We start from the raw sequence: 19,380 nt of genomic DNA on the forward strand, positions 1-19,380 counted from the left end.
AGGTGACCCATGCTCTGTATGCATTTATTAGACAAGCTGGGGTGGGGGGTGGGGGTGGGAGGGATGACTTGGTTGCACTGGCTGCTATGACAGTACACATTTCTTATGCTGCAGTTATGCTGCAGTTATCCTGGGATACGATACTGTCAAATGTGGGCCTACATTTTTTAAGCAGAGCTATCTATGATCAAATTTGCCCATATCTAATGGGATAATGTTGGAAATGGTGCTGGTCAAAGGTAAATCATTTCTGCAACTCATTAACTTCTTTTTAATGCCAAAGGCCTACACACAAAGAAGGACTGCAATCCTCAGATCTGGAATTATTGTTTAACAGCAGGAGTTACAACTTTCAGTGCAAGTTAAAAAATCTAGGATGGAATTGCTAAAGGACTGTAGCATTATTTTATTCCTGCCAGTTACTTTCTTCTTATTAAAGCATTTCACAAAGCACACAGAAATATTTAAATTCTACACTGACTTAAGCAACCAAATTCTCATATTTAAGCTATTTAAATATATCTGAACATATTTAATGTCAGTTACAGAGATTCAACATGTAATAACATGATCACACCTCAGATTTCTGAGGTATCTCAGTCTGAAATATCCCCCACCCTCAAAAGGACAGAGCCTGCAATTATTTTCAGTTGCATTTTTCTAAATCTGCTTGAAGAAAAATTAAAGCAGGGGTCCACAAACTAAGATCTGTGGGCCATTTACTCCTCCCTCCATGCCCTAAATTTTAGACTTAGGGTCCCCTATGTCTGAATTTTTTTCCATGTCAGGAGAGACTTTAGAAACTGCAAGTCACTTCTGGTGTGAGAAAATTGGTCGTCTGCAAGGACATTGCCCAGGGGACACCTAGATATTTTTTATGTTTTCCCATGGAGGCCCAGGTCTCTGCTGTGAGCAGATCTGCGTTTTTCCATCTGCGTCAGGCTAGGCAACTGGCTCCCTTTCTATCTAGGAACGACCTGGCTACAGTGATCCAGGCGACGGTCATCTCGAGGCTTGACTACTTTAACACCTTCTTCATTGGCCTTCCTTTGTCAGTGATCCAGAAACTGAAGCTGATGCAAAATGTGGCGGCTCGTCTTCTCGCCGGGGTGCCGGCGAGGTGTCGTATCACCCCAATTCTACAACAGCTGCACTGGCTACCGACTGAGTACCGGATTACTTTCAAGGTGCTGGTATTAATCTTTAAGGCCTTATATGGTCTGGGGCCGGCGTACCTGAGGGCCTGCTTATCCCCCTACCAACCTCAGAGATTACTTCGGTCTGAAGACCAAAATTTGCTTGAAGTCCTCAACATCCGTACTTATCATCTGTCCTCTACTAGGTAGAGGGCCTTTTCGATTGTAGCCCCTTATTTATGGAATGCCTTGCCTGTTGAAACCCGATCTATCCGAGACCTACTTGCTTTTCGGAAAGCCTGTAAAACCTTTCTCTTCCGACAAGCTTTTGATTGGTAAATAACTCGGGACTATGTCTGTTCTTGTTTTTATTGTATTTTAAAGTTAATTGTATTGTTTTAATCTACTGCTGTAAACCGCTCCGAGCCAAACTGGGAGTAGCGGTAAACAAGTCAAATAAATAAATAAATAAATAAATGTCTGAAATTATTTGAAGGCACACAATAACAACAATCCTAATTAACTTGAATATTTCATCAGCCAATAGCAGACCAACACTTCCTACTGAAATACCGGTAAATTTATGCTGGTTAAATTTGTTTTTCATTTTAACTACTGTATTATATTTAAATATTGTGGATATTTGACCAAGCCTTTGGGATCTAATGCAACAGTCAAACACGATATTAGACAAAAGTGAACATTGGAACGGCTCAGACAACAATTTTATGGACAATGAGACTAACAATGAAGGCATTGGTTTTATATGTTTTATTGAATGTATTTTTAATTCTGGTATTGTTAGGCATTGAATTGTTATTGTATATTGTTAGGCATCAAATTTCTGCCTGGTTGTAAGCCACCTTGAGTCACCTTCGGGTTCGAGAAAGGCAGGATAGAAATATCATAAATATATAAATAGTTCAATTTTTTGCACTACAAATAAAAAAAAGTGCAGTGTGCATAGCACCTTATGTTTTTGTCAAACTAGAGTTCTGATCCTCAATAGTCTGAGGGACCATGAACTGGCCCTTGCCTTAAAAAGTTTGAGGAGCCCTGGATTCGTTTTAATACCAGCCCCAAGTATTTGGTTATTTTGATGCACTATCATTTTCTCCTTAAAGCAACTGAGTGGAATCAAATGTTGCCAGACAACGTGAATGACAAACTGATAAGAAACGGAGACTGATTGGTCAGAGAATGGGACTGACAGGCTGATAATGAAACTGATATAATTTGACAATGTAGGTTAATAAATTAGGGGTTTCAATGGTGCAATTAGGCAATGTTTTGCAAAATAGAATTTATATTTGGGCATAATGTAGATGCACAGCAATAAATGAGTCAGGAATGGATCCAGGCTGCCCTTCTTTCCAGCAATCCAAACCTTTGGACCCTAAATAAATTAACGTATTAATGTTAAGTGTACTGATGCATAGACATGACTTGCCCCAGGGTCTTAAGTGAAAACCAGATAATTAGTTTTAAAATGGTGACAGACAAAACAGATTAGTGTATTTGCCAAGGAACCTAACTACATGCTCAACCATATGACCAAGTGTAATAAAAACTGAATGAGCGGTGAAAAGCTGGAAACACAAAGCAAGCATGTTTAACTGTTTAAATGACTGCTGCTCCTGCACACTGGTGAATCACACAGAAAACTTGTGAAAACTTCCATGTGGTGAATCACATGGAAAACTGAAATAACGAAGACTCTTGTGAAATTCTTCCCCCTTTTGTGAAAAGAACAAAAAAAGAGGGGTCAGAAAGGTTCCACAGATTTTAAGTTTGCAAGAGGTATCCCTACTGATTTCAATTACTGTCTATTTTCAAGTATTGCAGAACATGGGTAGAAGGTATTTTTCCACATGGGCATCTAATCACAATTCCTTGATACTCTCTTGCTTCAGATTCTACAATCACTTAGATCAGGCAATGAAAATTTATGGGGAATAAGGATCAAATAAATACTCAAGGAATAAATGAACAGGTGAAAATAATTATCAATTCATTCAGAATGTTTACCTTCCAAGAAATCATGTGAGAAGCTAAAGATCTTTCAGGCATAACTTCCATTCCGAAAAACAGATATAGTTAAGGATACCTTACTTACGAACATGAAAAAGGCAGGATACCTAATTTTTCTAATTACTTTCAGCCACTCCAAAGCAACTTGAAGAGTCTTTGCATGCTTTTAAGACTGAGAATTTAGGTGTGAATGGTTAAATGGGTGGAAATCATGGATATTACTAATTTATTGCTTTTCCTTAACTCCACTGAGAGTGCTTGTTTTGACTTTTCCCTCAATTCCCTCTCCCCTCTTTCTGCATAAAAATATGAATTGGTCAATGCAGGAGAAGACAAATTTTTTTGCTTCTGGGGGCCACACACCAGTGGCAGGCAATGACCAAAGCAGGTTACAGGAAAAGCATGGTCAGGGAGTTGTCCCTCTTACCCCACCCCATGCTCTCTTTGTCCCCACCCCCTCTCACATACACAGAGATGGAGAAGACAGCTTGCCTAGCTGGAATGGGCAGACACTGTAAAAGAAAAACTCTTCCTAGTGTTCCTTCCAAAGGTTGGCAAAACCAATGTTCTAAATTACAGGAGTTTGTGAACAGCAATCTTCTTCTCAAAATCCAACCTGATGGTTGATCAAAGGGGGAATATGAATGGGGCTTCCTGAAGTTCACAAGCTACATGGGGAGTAATCAGGAGTCGCATTCAGCTTGTAACTTAATTCCTATATTGAGTCTGTCTCCAATTCTAATTCTACTAAAATCGAAGACATTTATATTTTTGTATTTCATAAATCAACAAACTACATCTGCATGCTTCTTTATGCCTGAAATTCTACACTTGCAGGCCGAAACCTCAAATCTTTAGAAAATGAAAAAAGCCTTTGAATCACAGTTCAGATTCCGGTCAACTTTACTGAGCAAATAAAATGCGTTGTCACCAGAGCCAATGTCTCATCTTCGCAATGCAGCACTAAGTGGGGAACAAACAAAAGGAATTCTACTGTTCCTCTTCAGTTTATTGCAGGTAAAGCGTCCCTATGAACAGAAACGATCTATGTTGCTCTCCTCCTCCAGTGAAGAGGCAAAATTTGTTTTGGCTCTTTGCTTGTACTCAGCAAGAGCAGAGGGAAACAAACTTCAAACTTCTTTCCATGAGTGGGTCAAAACATTTCAAAAAAAAAAAAAACTAACACCCTTGTTCTATTGATGTGAAGAAACCCGAGTGGCTCTCACTCAACAAGGCCTGGATGACCTCCTGCCATAGTAAAAAGAGTGAACAAAATTACTGAACCTTGGTTTTAATCTTTGCTCTCACATTGTCTTACACAGAAAGATAAGAGTGACATTTTTATATTTAAATTGATTGAATACAAAATGGTGATAGGTGCTTGAAACATGTTCCAGGTGAAAGTGTATCTAGGTACTTAAGAACAAGTAACTGAAAAGGAGACATTCCCATAGCAACACTTCTCTGTTCTGAGTACAAAGTGCTCTCACTTAACTTGTGCAATTTAGAGAGAGAGGCCTGGATCATAAGAGTCATATCAGAAGGTAATTACTGGAAGGTGAAGCTCCTTTCCTCTCCTTTGCTGGCAGCCTTCCTACTCAAGACCTCTTCTGAGGGATGTCCAACTATCCTGTGTGGGTCGTGGAAAGCAGGACTAGAATATTCTGGGGGGCTTACATAAGCCGAGCTCCATTTGTGGGATGTATCTTCCAGCAACGATCACCCCTTCCCCATCAAATTTGGAAGGGTCCAAAACCCAGGTGATTAGTTTATTTAGTGACTAAGGCCTCTGGAACTACCACCAACTTGTTGGAGTCATGTTCCACCAACTTGTTTAATGTTTGTCAGGAATCAGGCCCAGATTTGTTTATTTGGCTCAATGCTATTCTAGTAAAAAGTTCACCAATTTCTACTCAGTAGCTAACCTTTCCTAATATTTTAAAACATTGATTCAATTTTTAGACCATGTCCCAAAAAGTTAAATAAACATACGGAAAAATATGTATGGTCTGACTGTGCACACTTTTAAGTCTATCACGCAACAGTCATATTTAAACATGTGTAATCAGGAAAGGGTTGGGATTAGACCGCATATGTCTGGTTTTGAGAGTTGAAAACTTCATAAAAACTGAAACAATTTATCTTTTATCAATCATGTTTGACAGTAAGATTAAAATTTAAAAAACAATATACCGTATCCAAGAAAAATGACCAGGTTTGCTTATGAAATCCTGGCTTTGTCCGAGAAAAGGTTCCTTGTCAATTCTGAATCCATTATGATAGTCTTGTGTAGATTGAGTTTCCGTCTTGTACAACAAACTTGTACAGGAACAAAGCAATATACATAGCAAATAAAATTATCTACATCTGTAACTTCTGCTTCACAACAGTAGCTCATTGCTGCTTTAAGAAGTTAGGTCATAGATGCCAAGGCAAATCTGTAAACAGGCAAGAATTATATATGTTTTCAAACTAAAGGTATGCTGAATTTTAAAGTAGTAACCTCCTCTTTTTTTTTTTTTTTTTTTTTGCTATCTTGATACTTTGTGAGTAGGTTTTAAATACTTGTCCAGGTTCTGAGCCCAATGAATAATTAAAAATTCATTACAGGTAGTATTTTTGGTCCCTACTAAAATTAGACCCATTCAGTCAGTTGTTACTTGGGGGTCAACACCTAGCTAAATATAACAGATTCTGTGGGTCTACTGTACTCAGGACTAAAATTTATGCCTATATATTGCTTTTGTAATAAACATCTAAGGGTAAGGACAGGCAATCATGCAGGATGGAAAACACAATTGGTATGTTATTCTCTGGAAAAATTTCCATTTTTAGAAACATGTAGTTTCATAAAATTTTAACACAGCAAGTACATTACAAATCACACTGGACATCTGGAATGAATGATGGAAAAGATGCAATAACAATCAAATCACATATCAATGCTGTAATTGGCTTTCAGGTGTTTTACTGATGTGTTAAAATCAGTAACTTCACATTTTTAAGCGTACCTTATTTCTTAAAATCTAAAGCATGTAAAGGAATCACATGTTACTGAACTGCCACATTTTCAAGTTATTTGAAAGGATCCCAATACAAATACCCAAGTAAAACTTTGAATGTGTATGAATTTAACCATAGCCAGCCCTATCATTAGACAGAATAACAGTATAATTAAACAGCTACTTTAAGTGTCATGAAAGGGCAGGAAAAGTATTGTCATTTAATATATTACTGTCCCATTTTCATTCAAGAGGGTGATATTTTTGCTCTTGTCTAAAAGGGTTTTATCAGCTTCTATGAGCTACCTTGGGTCAATTAATACAGTCAGCACTTCAAATTCATTGGAGTTAGGGGAGCAGGACCCTGTGAAAGTGGAGGGAAAGTGAATGAAAACATGTATTTTTACCTGACCTCTCTAGAAATCTCCAGGTCTGAGAGAGATATTCTGTAGGACAGTTGACCACAGTGTCACTGGAGGACCTAAAGGTTCCTAGTAGTAATTAGGTTTGTTATGCATTTTTAGATTTGTATCATAGTTCAGCTTCAAAAACTGCACTAGAGGCTTTTTGTAAGACATAGAGTTTAACATAAAATATTGGATGTCTCTCTATACAGGAAATGGAAAGTTTATCCAAGAGCATATCTGATTTTTGAAGTGCTGATTTCCCATAAAGGGTAACTAAACTGTTCCACTTTTTAAAAAACCCCGACTCTCTTGTATGAGCATTTAAGAGTACCAGGTTTATTGTGTCCTTGAATGCTCTTACACAATTCTGTGGAGTATATTGATGTTGGAATATCTCCAAAAATATGCAAATTAAAAAACCTCAATTTGTTCTGGTAGAAAGAATAGGATTGCTTTGCAATACAGAGACCATGTGGAAATAGCTGCTATTGCTTGTTTTGATCAAATTGTTCTGGAGGGAATGCAATACAAATCTCCAAGAACAAAGTGGAAGAAGCTGGAGATATTTATATCAGTAGACTCATGAAACTGAATAACACCTGAAGGTCATATGAACAGCCTTCCCCCAACCCTGCTCAATAAGAGGCCAAAGGCAAGAAAATCTTTGATCTTGGCAAGCAGGAATGTGCTCAGAGAGAGAGAGACTGCATTACAGTAGCTCACTCAGGCTGTCAAAAGAACTGGGAGCACTGGTTTGCTTCTCTTTCTGGCTATAATACAGATTGATTAGTGAACTGCTTTTGATGGGGTGTCATTTTAAATTGCTCTCTAGTTGCCCAGTTTATTTCTGACATTCATTTTACAGAGCTGTCCCTCTCTCTCAACACCAGATTTCAACTAAACATCAGAAAGACCATTTTGAAAGTGAAGGCAGGTTAGCAATGGAACCAATTGCCTAGAGGTGATAAGAGCTTCTCTTCTCTAGAGGTCTTTAAAAGGGGACTGGACACTTATTTGTTGGGAATGTTTTACCTGGAAATCCTACATTGAGCAGGAATTTGGACCAACCGACTGCTGAAACCCCTTCCAACTTTTTAATTCCATAATTCCTCTTAGAGCACTGCAACATCACCTAGAGAACCTTTGGAGTCCCAGCTTTCACCCCCTCACCCTACAAATATGTTCCTTTTAAATACTTCACAATTAAGAATCTCCTATGCTGCTTAATTCCTACTATAGATTCTGTAAGCATAAGGAAGATTTGGGTTTTTTTTACATCCATTAACTGAATGGACAGAATGTAAATCATCCTTTTACCTCCTTCGGCTTCTCTCCATTTCTTAGCCCTACTTGCAAACTCACTCCCCAACTCCTTCATACCAGAAAGAGGGTAGAAACTTTTTTGGTCTTCTGGAGGTTGATTAAAACAGTGGGAAGAGAAACACCACCCAAATACTGGAGAACGAAGTAGAGCTGCTGTAGAAATGAAAAACAAATAAACAAAAACAAAAAAAGCCCAGAACTGATTCCTCTGGAAGATACACAAAGATTATCCTCTTAATGCTTTTTCTGTGTAAGTCAGAAAAGTACAGACAAGACTTTATTCACAAAAGGTTTGGCAGGGACCAGGCTTATCAGAGGACAGTGGTATCTGTGCTATTAGCCCTTCAGGCACTATCTTTAGTGGAGCTTCTTCAAATTCTGAAGAACAAGAGAGCAAATAAATATAACCAATGGCAAGTATCTCTCTTTTGGTGAGCTGGCTGAATTAAGAATACTTCTGTTTTGGAACAGGCTATATATACAGCTGTACCCTTAATCAGAACCTGAAAATGGAATTATATAGGTGCTGATGATATTTGGAAGCTTTCATTTGGCTTTTCCCTATTTGCAACTCCATCTCATCCTTTATTATAAATTTGACAGATAGAAACAGGGTCAGCAGTTAATCTCTCTTCTGATGGAGAAACGTGAAGATTGGTGAAATTAGTATTTAACTTCTAGCTGCATTTACTCAGATTTAGTTGTTACAGAAAAGAAAGCCATTCAACCTCCACTGAGGCAAGCTTACTTTTGCAAAATGTATGTAGGATTTCAACAATGACTTTACTAGAATCTGTCTGCCATTTACACATTTATCAAAACCCAATGCTGAAAATGAATGTAGGACTGAGTTTATAGAGCAATGATTCTCAACCTGAGGATCCCCAGGTGTTTTGGCCTACAACTCCCAGAAATCCCAGCCAGTTTACCAGCTGTTAGGATTTCTGGGAGTTGAAAGCCAAAACATATGGGGAGACACAGGTTGAGAATCTCTGTTATAAAGGCTGCAGGGGTTTTATGTTTTTAATTAATTACCCAGCATAAATGCAGGATGTAGTCTTCAGTCCACAGAACTACAGCAAGGAGAAAGGAGAACTGGCTTCATGAAGGCAGAGGAAGGTCATGCCTTGTTATGCACAGTCACTCAATTTACATTTAACAGGAATTGGCAATATGCTCTTATTTGGAGCTCATGCAGATAGAAATTAATCCTCTCCCTGTGGGGCTGGAAAAGAATGCACTGAATTCTGACCAAGATTCTTGGGAATTGGGGGGAGAATGGTTAAAGGCAAAATCCTTCACAGAAAATAGGCCCTAGTTATATAAGGAATATTATGGAAATAAGACATTGCCATGGAATCATTCTTTAACAAGATGCCTAGTCCTATCTATCCTGATTGTACTATCCTAATTTCCATCTCTTAACTACACTATGAAGCACATACATGTTTCCTACTCCTACTGCTAGAGAGCAACAGCACTAAGCAGTAGTCATGGGCCTGGTATTTGTTTCTTTCGTGTTTTTATCTCGTACCGCTCATATGGTTGGCACGAAACAGGACATCCCCTCCTGTTTGAAAAAATTGGTGAAATGAAAGGTAAGTGGGAACAGTAAGTTTGGTCAGCTGATTTTTGGCACTCGGCTGTAGGCCCTGACAGGCCCTACCCCTTATTCGGCGCTCCACATGCTCAGCTGTAGGCTGTGTTAGGGGCTACATCCGAGAACGCCACACACTACATCAAGGGTCTTCAAACTAAGGCCCAGGGGCCGGATACGGCCCTCCAAGGTCATTTACCCGTCCCTCGCTCAAGGTCAACCTAAGTCTGAAATGACTTGAAAGCACACAACAACAGCAATCCTATCTCATCAGCCACACTTCCCATTGAAATACTAATATGGTTATATTTGTTAGAATTGTTCTTCATTTTAATTATATTGTTTTAAAGTGTTTTTTGCACTACAAAAAAGATATGTGCAGTGTGCATCAGAATTCGTTCATGTTTTTTTCAAATTATAATCCGGCCCTCCAACGGTTTGAGGGACTGTGATCTGGCCCTCTGTTTGAAAAGTTTGAGGACCCCTGCACTAGATGCTTGGTTGTATGCCCTACTAGGGCCTAAAGCTGAGCGCCTCTTACTCGGCACTCAGTGCTCTGCTGTACGCCCTGGTGCTTTGACGCCAATGGGATGAAAATATTCGGGTTTTTGGACCTTGGACAGAAAAGCTCATTTGGAAAGGCACCTGTTTTCGGGAGACTAAAACTAAAATGGGGCCTTACGAATGAAACAAACCGAAACAGATAGTGATTCTATACAAATGCACAAGATTATTAAGCAGTTAGCCCAAGACAATTGACCAGTATACCATGCTACAGCATCCTGCTCCTCCCTCATTCATAAGAATCCTGAGCATAAACCAGTATACCTCCCATTTGATTGATTAGAACAATTAGTTCCCACCGAGATAAATCCTTTTTTTCTGTCACAAGTGTCAAATGAACAGGTTTCGCAGCTGCTGCTGCAGCAAACCTGTTACCAAGGACACTGTATTGATTGGAACACATATTATCGTTCATCTAGCTCAGTATAATAGGAAAAGGCAGGCCTTGCACTCCAGGACCTGGACAAAGCCAAGATAAATCTTCTTTTTAAAGAAGCTTGCTAGATTTTTTTAAAGGAGGCATAACTATATACTAATTGCTTGTTACCATTCCTTCAAATTCACCACTAGGTCCTGTGATTTGTTGACTTACATACAATTCCAAGGAAGGTTATTAAAGTTGTGTTCCATGAACATTTAAAACCAGTTGATATCTAGTTGAGGAAACTTCACCATAGAATACTTCAACTTCACAAAGGAAAGAACAGTCAAAGATAGCAGGTTCAAGACTAGTATACCCTTGAAGCTGTTATGTCCTGATAAACTAATGGAATCAAATTTTAATCTAGCAATTTTGCCAGATGATCTTCCATGATTTTAGAAAATTTTCACCACATTATAAAGAATCTGAAAACTCTGAAGAATTCAAACTCTTTAAAATGCATTGTGTGAGGACAACTTTGAAAAAATGCCATAATAATCACTAACCTACTATATGCAGGAAAAACATAATATGTTCATACACTTTTCCTTCTCCTGCTCTTTTGTGGGACACTGGTCACCTGAAAGAAGAGGATCTGAAGGAGAGCATAAATATTCTTTACAATTTACAAAACTGCCTCTTCTCACTGAATAAATATATAATGCAAAGCCACTGCAAGAGGTTTCTGATTTGGGCAATACTATCTTGCACAAATGGACCACAGAGACACCTGACAGGCTGTTCCATTATTGATGTGCTTCCTCCTGGGTACTGAACGGATCAAGAACAAAACTTTCTATATGTACACAAAGTGTCAGGCACATACTGTGCCATTCTGATGAACATCTGAAATTTAAACTACAGTATGCTTGTTGGGGAATTTCTACAGGCATTTAAAAAATTAATCAAGGGAAGGTGCTATTTCAATGTTTACATGGGTTATGCTGGACTCCATCAGAAAATCAAGGAAGCATTGAAGCCTATTTGTAAATTGCAAAAGAATAATTACTATTGGCAAGAAAGTTGAAAACTCAACTGCTTTCCAACGTTCCCCAACATGTCCTTCCCAGCTGGCAAGACAATCACTTCCCTGTTGCTGAATATACTAAACAGCACACAGATGAAGGGAAGGAAGTAAAATGTGCCTACAGATCTCTAGCTGATAATTCTATCACCAACTAGGATAATTGCAAAACTCTTGAGAAATCTATCCCAGTTCCTTCAAAGGATTAGTATTAACAAATGCAGAATGGCATACCCCTCTTCTCATATGTGAATAAGAAGCTAGTTAGAGCTGTTGCTAGCAACTCTAACTGCCTTCGTTCACTGAAGTAACGGCTTGAGTGAATTAAAGTCAGGTGTGCTATTATGAAGTTGAAGGATAATACGACAAGTTGTAGCCAGTCTGTCCAATTCTATAAACCTGTTCATTTGATTGCAACTCAGTACTAATAAATGACAGTCAAATTTCATGCATCCTATGATAAACCTTCCATGAGATTCTTACCAATAATATGAAATAAATAATCATATCCAAAATGCATAAGTATATTGTTCCTTGGTGAATTCTGAATGACTGAAGGAATTTAAAATTGTGACTACTAACAGTAAAAGGCATGAACTAAAAGAAATATTGTCATTTATTGAGAGGGCAGGTACATTTGCATTGTAAAAGATCTGAGCAATGACTTCTATACATAATCAGAGTTCAGAAAAGTTACTGTCTTGGGCCTCTTCTACACTGTCATATAATCCAGATTATCAAAGCAGATACGTTAATCCATATTATCTGCTTTGAACTGGATTTTATCAGTCTACACTATCATATAATCAAATTCAAAGCAAATAAAATGTATTTTACATGGCAATGTAGAAGGGGCCTTGGACTATAATTCTCAGAATGCCCTGGGAGAAATTTTATTTTGACTCCCAGAATCCACTGAGAAAGCTACAGTATTTTATTCAATTAGAACTCCCAGAATTACTCAGGATTAGAAGGGAGAGCCACTTAGCATATTGTAAATGGAACAGAACCTGAGAATACATAACTGCTTATCTCATTTTGATGCCCACACAAATGGTAGGATCTAGGAGAAGAAATCAACTCATTAAAACACAAAAATTTACACACACAACCCACAAATGTATTAAAATGAAATCTATTTTTTAAACTAATAACTTTTCTTCCTTGCCTATTTCACCTTTGGTTAAATGGTATAACATTATTTTCAAATGTAGCTCTTATTTGAAAGGTTTTTTTACAAATAAGAAATACGAACTTCTATACTGAAGTTGACTAATGCTGAATGAAAGAAGCAAGTAAGGAGATTCAAAAACTACTTAAAATATCTGAAGAAAAATTTGTAGATGTATGGTTGAGCTTAACACGATATACAGTACATTAAACATTTCTCTAGTGTGATATCAAAGGTGTTGAAATAGATTCAATGGGAAGAAGAATATGCTATTGTTTGAAGCCTTTGAACAGGCTAAATCAAATTACCAGAATATGAAAGGATACAGAAGGAAAATAATTCTGTTGGGAAGGAAAAATGAAACACCAGGACACATTCCCTATCTACTAAAGGAACTACAGACTCCTCTGTTTTGTTTTGTGGTGTTTTAGTAAGTAACTCAAGAACATCATTTGGTGGGAGGTAGGATATGTTTTACAGCACATCTGCAATGGGAAGAATGAACCTGCACTCTATTCTAGGTCTTCGAAGAAAGCAAATCTTAATCAAAGTCATCAAGTTAGAGAAAAAAATCAAAACAGAGTTAAATACATTTATTAAGCTAAAAGGAGACAGAATTCTGTCAAACAACTGGACTCTGATTTTTGAACATATGACCTTTCTAATTCCATGATTAATCAATATTTTCTCTGAACTACCACCTCCCAACAATTTCAAGCAGGAATTCAGACGCTGCTATGGAAAACTGCAGCAGTGCATTGGCATTCTTTCCAGCATCTCAGCACAATTTCACTGATTCCTCCAGACATATTAAAAGAAAGAAATGCATAGCACAACAAAGATAGCACAAACAAAAAAGGTGTGAGTGCTTCAGTAGCAATGGAGAGACAAATACACAAGAGGGGGTGTGTATTTGTCTTCAAGTCACCTGTGAACTTATGGTGACTCCATAAAATTCACAGGAAAAAAACAATTCAGAGGTGTTTTTGCCAGTTCCTTGTTCTGAAACATAGGCGACAGTACTTGATATTTGTAATCTCCTATCCAAGTACTAACCAGGGCTGATCCTGCTGAGTTTTCAAGCTGAAATTTTATCCGGGCCTTTAGGGTATTTCGCCCAAGGAGAAGACTACTCTTAATTTCAGATGGCAGGGAAGCAATGGTCATAGCAAGATTCAACGTCTCAACATCCATGGGAAAACAGATACAGGACAGTATTTTTCTCCCCTTTCACATTTTATTACGTATAAAATAAAATACGTATATAATAATAAATAAATAAACCTGCCCTCTCTCCCCACGGGGACTCAAGGCGGCTTCCAAAGTAAAAATAGCAAACATTCAATGTCAATGCAATAACATAATAAACAGTTAAGCAAACCATTAAAAGTAAACCCATTAAACATTGTTGGCTAAAACATGTGAACCACCATGACTGACTACATTCCTGTTCAGTATAAAATGACAAAGTTGTAGAAGTGAAACAGCAAGAAGGTATTGGGCACCATGCTTTTCTATTTTTATTTTACTGTTATTCCACACAACATACATGACACCTTTTTCATTAAGATGTTTCCATAATTCTATTGTTCCTTATCAGATTGATATCCTGTTTTTGTTTCAAAAATTGCAAGGTAGCTAACAGTAACAAAAATGTTTTTTTTTTTTGCTATACTACTTTAAAAAACTGTTTCAATTGCCCATTAATCCTTTTAGCTACAGATCTTAAATTATTTTAACATTATGATTTCTTTAAAAAAATGGTGTGATGCAGGAACCCATTCCTACTCTTTCCATGTTATTTTTGTCTCTGGCATTGATAATAATAGTAATAGTTTTATTTCCTGCCCGCCTCTCCTTACGGATGCTAAATATTCTATTAATGAAATAATTACCAGTAGCACATCTGCTTCATTAAATGAAATAGTACTTCAGCTCACAAACACATTTTCAGTCTTTCCCTTACAGGGAAATTCTAAGAAATATGCTTAGCAGGGTAGAACATGATCTACTAAACTCTGCCTAATGTGTAAACTTTGCAATTATAAAAATAAAAGGTTTTCAAATAATTTATGCCACACAGCCAAGAATCCAATTCAACCAGAACTCAGAAACAATGCTTCTTCTGCAGCATTGCCACTCATGGATCTTAGTAACTTTTGTCCTAAAAAGCAATCTTTCTAAACTCTAATTTACCCTGAAACCCAAGGACCTAAAATAGACCAAAATTAGCATGTGCGTGCATGTATGTTACATACACTGAGAGTTTTGTGTAACATATAAAAACCACAGATAAACATTTTGGGGATCTGGCATATGTAAGAACATGCATTCTAATTGCATCTTAGGTTAAGTAACTTAAGTACAGCCCACCTCTAGCTGTTTGAGCAGCCTATCTTTTCAAATCTCAATTTTCTTATTTTAAGAAAAGCATAAAATATTTCAAACATCAATTTTAATATAGCTAATATTTCAAAAGCAGACTAAGTCTCAAGCACCTGCATAATGCAGAATATACACCTACGATCAACCTGTACATTTAAAAAACTGTTTTTTTGAAATTAGAACAGTGTCCACAGTAAAACCAGTTGTGGAAGTCTCTATCCCTCTGGAGATTTTTTTTTTGGGGGGGGGGATGACAGACAAGTCTTGCTGATGTCAATTTACATGAGTAAGGCAACATGGGTAATACTGAAAATAAAGAATCTACCCAAGTATATAAAAAACTGGGATGCATATGAATACAAGGGAGGGTATTCAAAAGTTGATTAAACTTTATTCCAGTTGCATTTTAACTGATAAAGACTGATAAAGATGGCTGGTGAGGCTACTTCCATAAGTATATTTTCCATGATTTGGAAAAATTATCTGTTGGAAGTGTTTATGTTGTTGTTGCTTGATTTGTATGAGAATTACACTGGCTAGAGTAAAATACTTTGGTTACATATTCAAGGTGAAATTCACTTTTCTTTTGTTTTCTTTTTTTTACAAAATGAATGTTATAGGTCTGCCTGGGTACATTGTAGAAGTAGTTCCAGTCCATATAAGTTTACTAGATAAATAATGCAGAAAGGGCTCAGAATTCCTCAGTCCCCAGAAGATGTCTGATCTCCTGAGAGAGCAACAAAAGCTTTCAAATGTGACTTCAAAAAATATAAACTGTTTAAACTAATTCAGTTCGGCATCAATTCAATTCAAGAGGAAAACGTAATTACCGCAAGAAAACGTCCAATAGGTCTCAGTTTTTGATCTGCACACTACAGAACCTGAATTTAAATTTGAACCCAGACAAGATAAACCTGAAAAGAACGCCATGCTTTGTGCTGAAGGAGGTCCTATGATAAATCTAAATGGAGAATTTTGACTGCATCTATCTGGCTAGAAGTCAGAATTCTTGAGTTCAGATTCACTAACAACAATTATTACAACTATGGGGCCTCACAAAGGTAATTTTGGGGAAAGCAAACCAGGCAGAACTCAAAGAAACAATTGTTTATTAATTTATGTTAAATAGAACTGGAAGAATCTAGAGAATAATAATAATAATATTTTATTTATACCCCGCCACCATCTCCCCAAGGGACTCGGTGCGGCTTACATGAGGCCAAGCCCAAAGTACATCAGTAAACAGAAGCAATAACAAAAACAATAAATACAAAACAATTAATATAAATCACATAAACAAAAAAATAAACAATAAACAATAACAGTAACACACAAGCATTTTAAAAAAAATCTATGGCTTGGCCAAATGTGATAATTAAAATTTAAAAAATAATGCTGGGCATGACCAAGGTAGGATATAACTGGGATAAAAATTTTTCAAAGAGAGATGAGGGAACGCAGTCAGTCCTAAATCCATAGTAAAGTGCATTTGAGGGCATATTGCTGAGAGTTTTCCTTATTCTGGGAAAGCACACTGGAACAACCACGTTTTCAGGCTCCTCCTAAAGACTGCCAGAGTTGGGCCATGTCTGATGTCCTTGGGAAGTGAGTTCCAGAGTCGGGGGGCCACCACCGAGAAGACCCTTTCCCGAGAAGACCTTGGATTAAGGATACCAGCTAGAGCAGATTTAAGAATAAGTTCTTCATAGCACAGATCCCTTTTAGGCTGTTAGCAGGTGCAGCCTTCACACAAGTCAAGCAAGGGACTTTGTAGACTTATTCAGAAGTGAAATCAATCGTCTACTGATAGAGAAGCACATCCAGGTCTCTGCAATAGACGCAAGACACTTACTGCTACGGAATAACCTGCAACCCACTTTTATAGCTTGCATAATGGCCCTTAGAGGCTCACATGCCACAGCACAAATACCCACATTCCTGAGAACAGGCAGAGCACCAACGGGAAGGGGAAGGACCTCCTTCTGCAGAGCAGTCTGAAAGCAAACCTGGTTTCCGGATCACCTGTGCCCACTGGCCTCGACATTCTTCCTAGCCTGTGGCATGAATCAAGGGAAATCGTCATAACCCAGGACAGCTACAAGGCTTGGATCACATCTAGCCAGGCCTCTTTACAGACATCTAGGCGGAAATACCTTCCACAGAGAGGAACAGGGATAATGATCTTAAGAGTCAGTTAAGCTTCGGGCAGCAAGGAACCGTTCACCTGACACACCAGGAAAGTGTGTCTTAACACTGACTCCCTTTGAGCTGTAACACCTCTCTTGGGATGCATCTACACTTCAGAAGAAATTTAGTTTGACACCACTTTAACTACGATGGCTAAATGCTTGTAGTTTTACAAGATATTTAGCCTTCTCTACCAAATGTTTCTAGTGCCTTCCCAAACTACAACTCGCAGGACTCCATAGTACTAAGCTGTGGTCGTTAAAGGAATGCCCAACTGCATTTATTCTATAGTGTAGATGCTTTCAGCCAAAACACCTGACAGACAGCACCACATTTATCTGTAAACTTAATGCAGTCTAACACAATTTTAACTGCCTGGTGGCGCAATGGATTAAACCCCTGTGCTGGCAGGACTGCTGACCGAAAGGTCTGCGTTTCGAATCCAAGGAGTGGGGTGAGCTCCTGTCTGTCAGCTCCAGCTTCTTGTGAGAATATGAGAGAAGCTTCCCACAGGATGGTAAAATGTCTCAGCGTCCCCATTTTAACTGCCCTGGAGAGGAACCCCCGGTGGAGCAATGGATTAAACCCCTGTGCCGGCAGGACTGCTGACCGAAAGGTCAGCGGTTCAGATCCAAGGAGCGGGGCGAGCTCCTGTCTATCAGCTCCAGCTTCTCATGTGGGGACATGAAAGATGCCTCCCACAGGATGGTAAAACATCCCAGCATCCCCTCGGCAACATCCTTGCACACAGCCAATTCTTTCACACCAGAAGCGACTTGCAGTTTCGCAAGTTGCTCCTGGCACGAAAAAAAAACTGCCCTGGAATTCTGGGAGTTGTAGTTTGGTGAGGAAGATAAGGTTGAAAGGAGACAGGATAACCATGTTCAAATATTTGAAAGAAAGAGGAGCAATAGATTCAAATGACAGGAATGGAGATTCCAGCTGAACATTAGGAAGAACTTCCTGAGTGTAAGACAGGCATGAGCCTACCGGCTGTTAGGAATTGTGGGAGTTGAAGTCCAAAACACCCGGAGGGCCAAAGTTTGCTCACACTTGCTGTAAGAGCTGTTCAGCAGTGGAACTCTCTGTCTCAGAGTGAGGTTGGATGGCTTTTGAAATGTGGCTGGACGAGAGAGGAACTCTGTACATGCTCAGAGTGTACAAGGCGCCCTCATCTTCTTGGGCACCTTGGTGAGTATGGACATGAAAGGATACTTCTTTGCTGCATGACCATCTGTCGGGGTTGCTTTGATTGTGCTTCTCCCACACGGCAGGGGGTTGGCTTGTGGCCATTGTGGTCTCTTAGGATTCCCTAAAGAACTTGTAAAACTACATCTCCCATGATTCCATAGCAGTTCAAGTGGCGTCAAGCCCGCATTATTTCCTTCTACAGGGCAGAAATCTCTTTCTCCTCCGCCTCCTCTATCTATCTATCTATCTATCTATCTATCTATTCCCCGAGTGCTGACCAAGGCAAGTGCTCCCCTGAGCGCGTGCAGAGTTCCTCTGCCCCGAAGGGGTTCCTTGGCCCCTCCAGAGGGCGCGACTTTGAGGCCTGAGGTGATCCCGGCCCTCCCTCCCTCCCTCGCTCGCTCACCTTCTTGGGCGCCTTGGTGAGCGTGGACATGAAGGAGTACTTCTCCGCGTCCTCCATCTCCTTGGCTTGCTTCAGCTCGTCCCCGGAGGCCGCGTCCGGCGCCGAAGACATCCTGAAGGGGAAAGGGCCCGAGAGAGGGATCCTACGCCTCAGGTGCCTCTCCTCCTCCTCCTCCTCCTCCTCCTCCGTCAGCAACCACTCAGCCTGCAACCACCGCTGCCGCGCTCCGGCAAGGGGCGGGGCCAAGCGGGGCGCGCGCGTCACCACGCACGCCTCGGGGCCCCGCCCCCTTTCCCCCTCGCGCCGACCAAGCCGGGCCCTCCCGACGTCGCACGCAAAGCTCTGTCGCGCAGCATCTTGGATGAGAGCACCTCAGCGCCATCTGGCGGCTGGTTGCAGAAGTGACGCAATGGAAGGAGCCGAGGATGAAAAAAGGACACAGCCTGCTCAACCACATTTTGTGAGGACCGGCGGCAAAGAGCCTGAGCTCCTGGAGCCAATTCCATATGAATTCATGGCATAATGTGAATAAACA

At 39.4% G+C, this 19,380-nt stretch overlaps 1 protein-coding gene across 2 annotated transcripts in view; it reads right to left on the reverse strand.

Moving 5' to 3' along the window:
• The window catches only part of AHCYL1 (adenosylhomocysteinase like 1), a 56,966-nt gene extending 37,873 nt beyond the window's left edge, over window positions 1–19,093 (reverse strand). For both annotated transcript variants that reach the window (XM_060773262.2, XM_060773263.2), the window contains exon 1: window positions 18,846–19,093. In XM_060773262.2, coding sequence (XP_060629245.1) covers window positions 18,846–18,956 — 111 coding nt within the window. In that variant the 5' untranslated portion in view covers window positions 18,957–19,093. The remainder of the gene's footprint in view (window positions 1–18,845) is intronic.
• Between the last annotated feature and the right edge of the window lie 287 nt (window positions 19,094–19,380).

This window comes from Anolis sagrei, chromosome 4, assembly GCF_037176765.1.
Source record: "Anolis sagrei isolate rAnoSag1 chromosome 4, rAnoSag1.mat, whole genome shotgun sequence".
Taxonomy (NCBI): Eukaryota; Metazoa; Chordata; class Lepidosauria; order Squamata; family Dactyloidae; genus Anolis; species Anolis sagrei.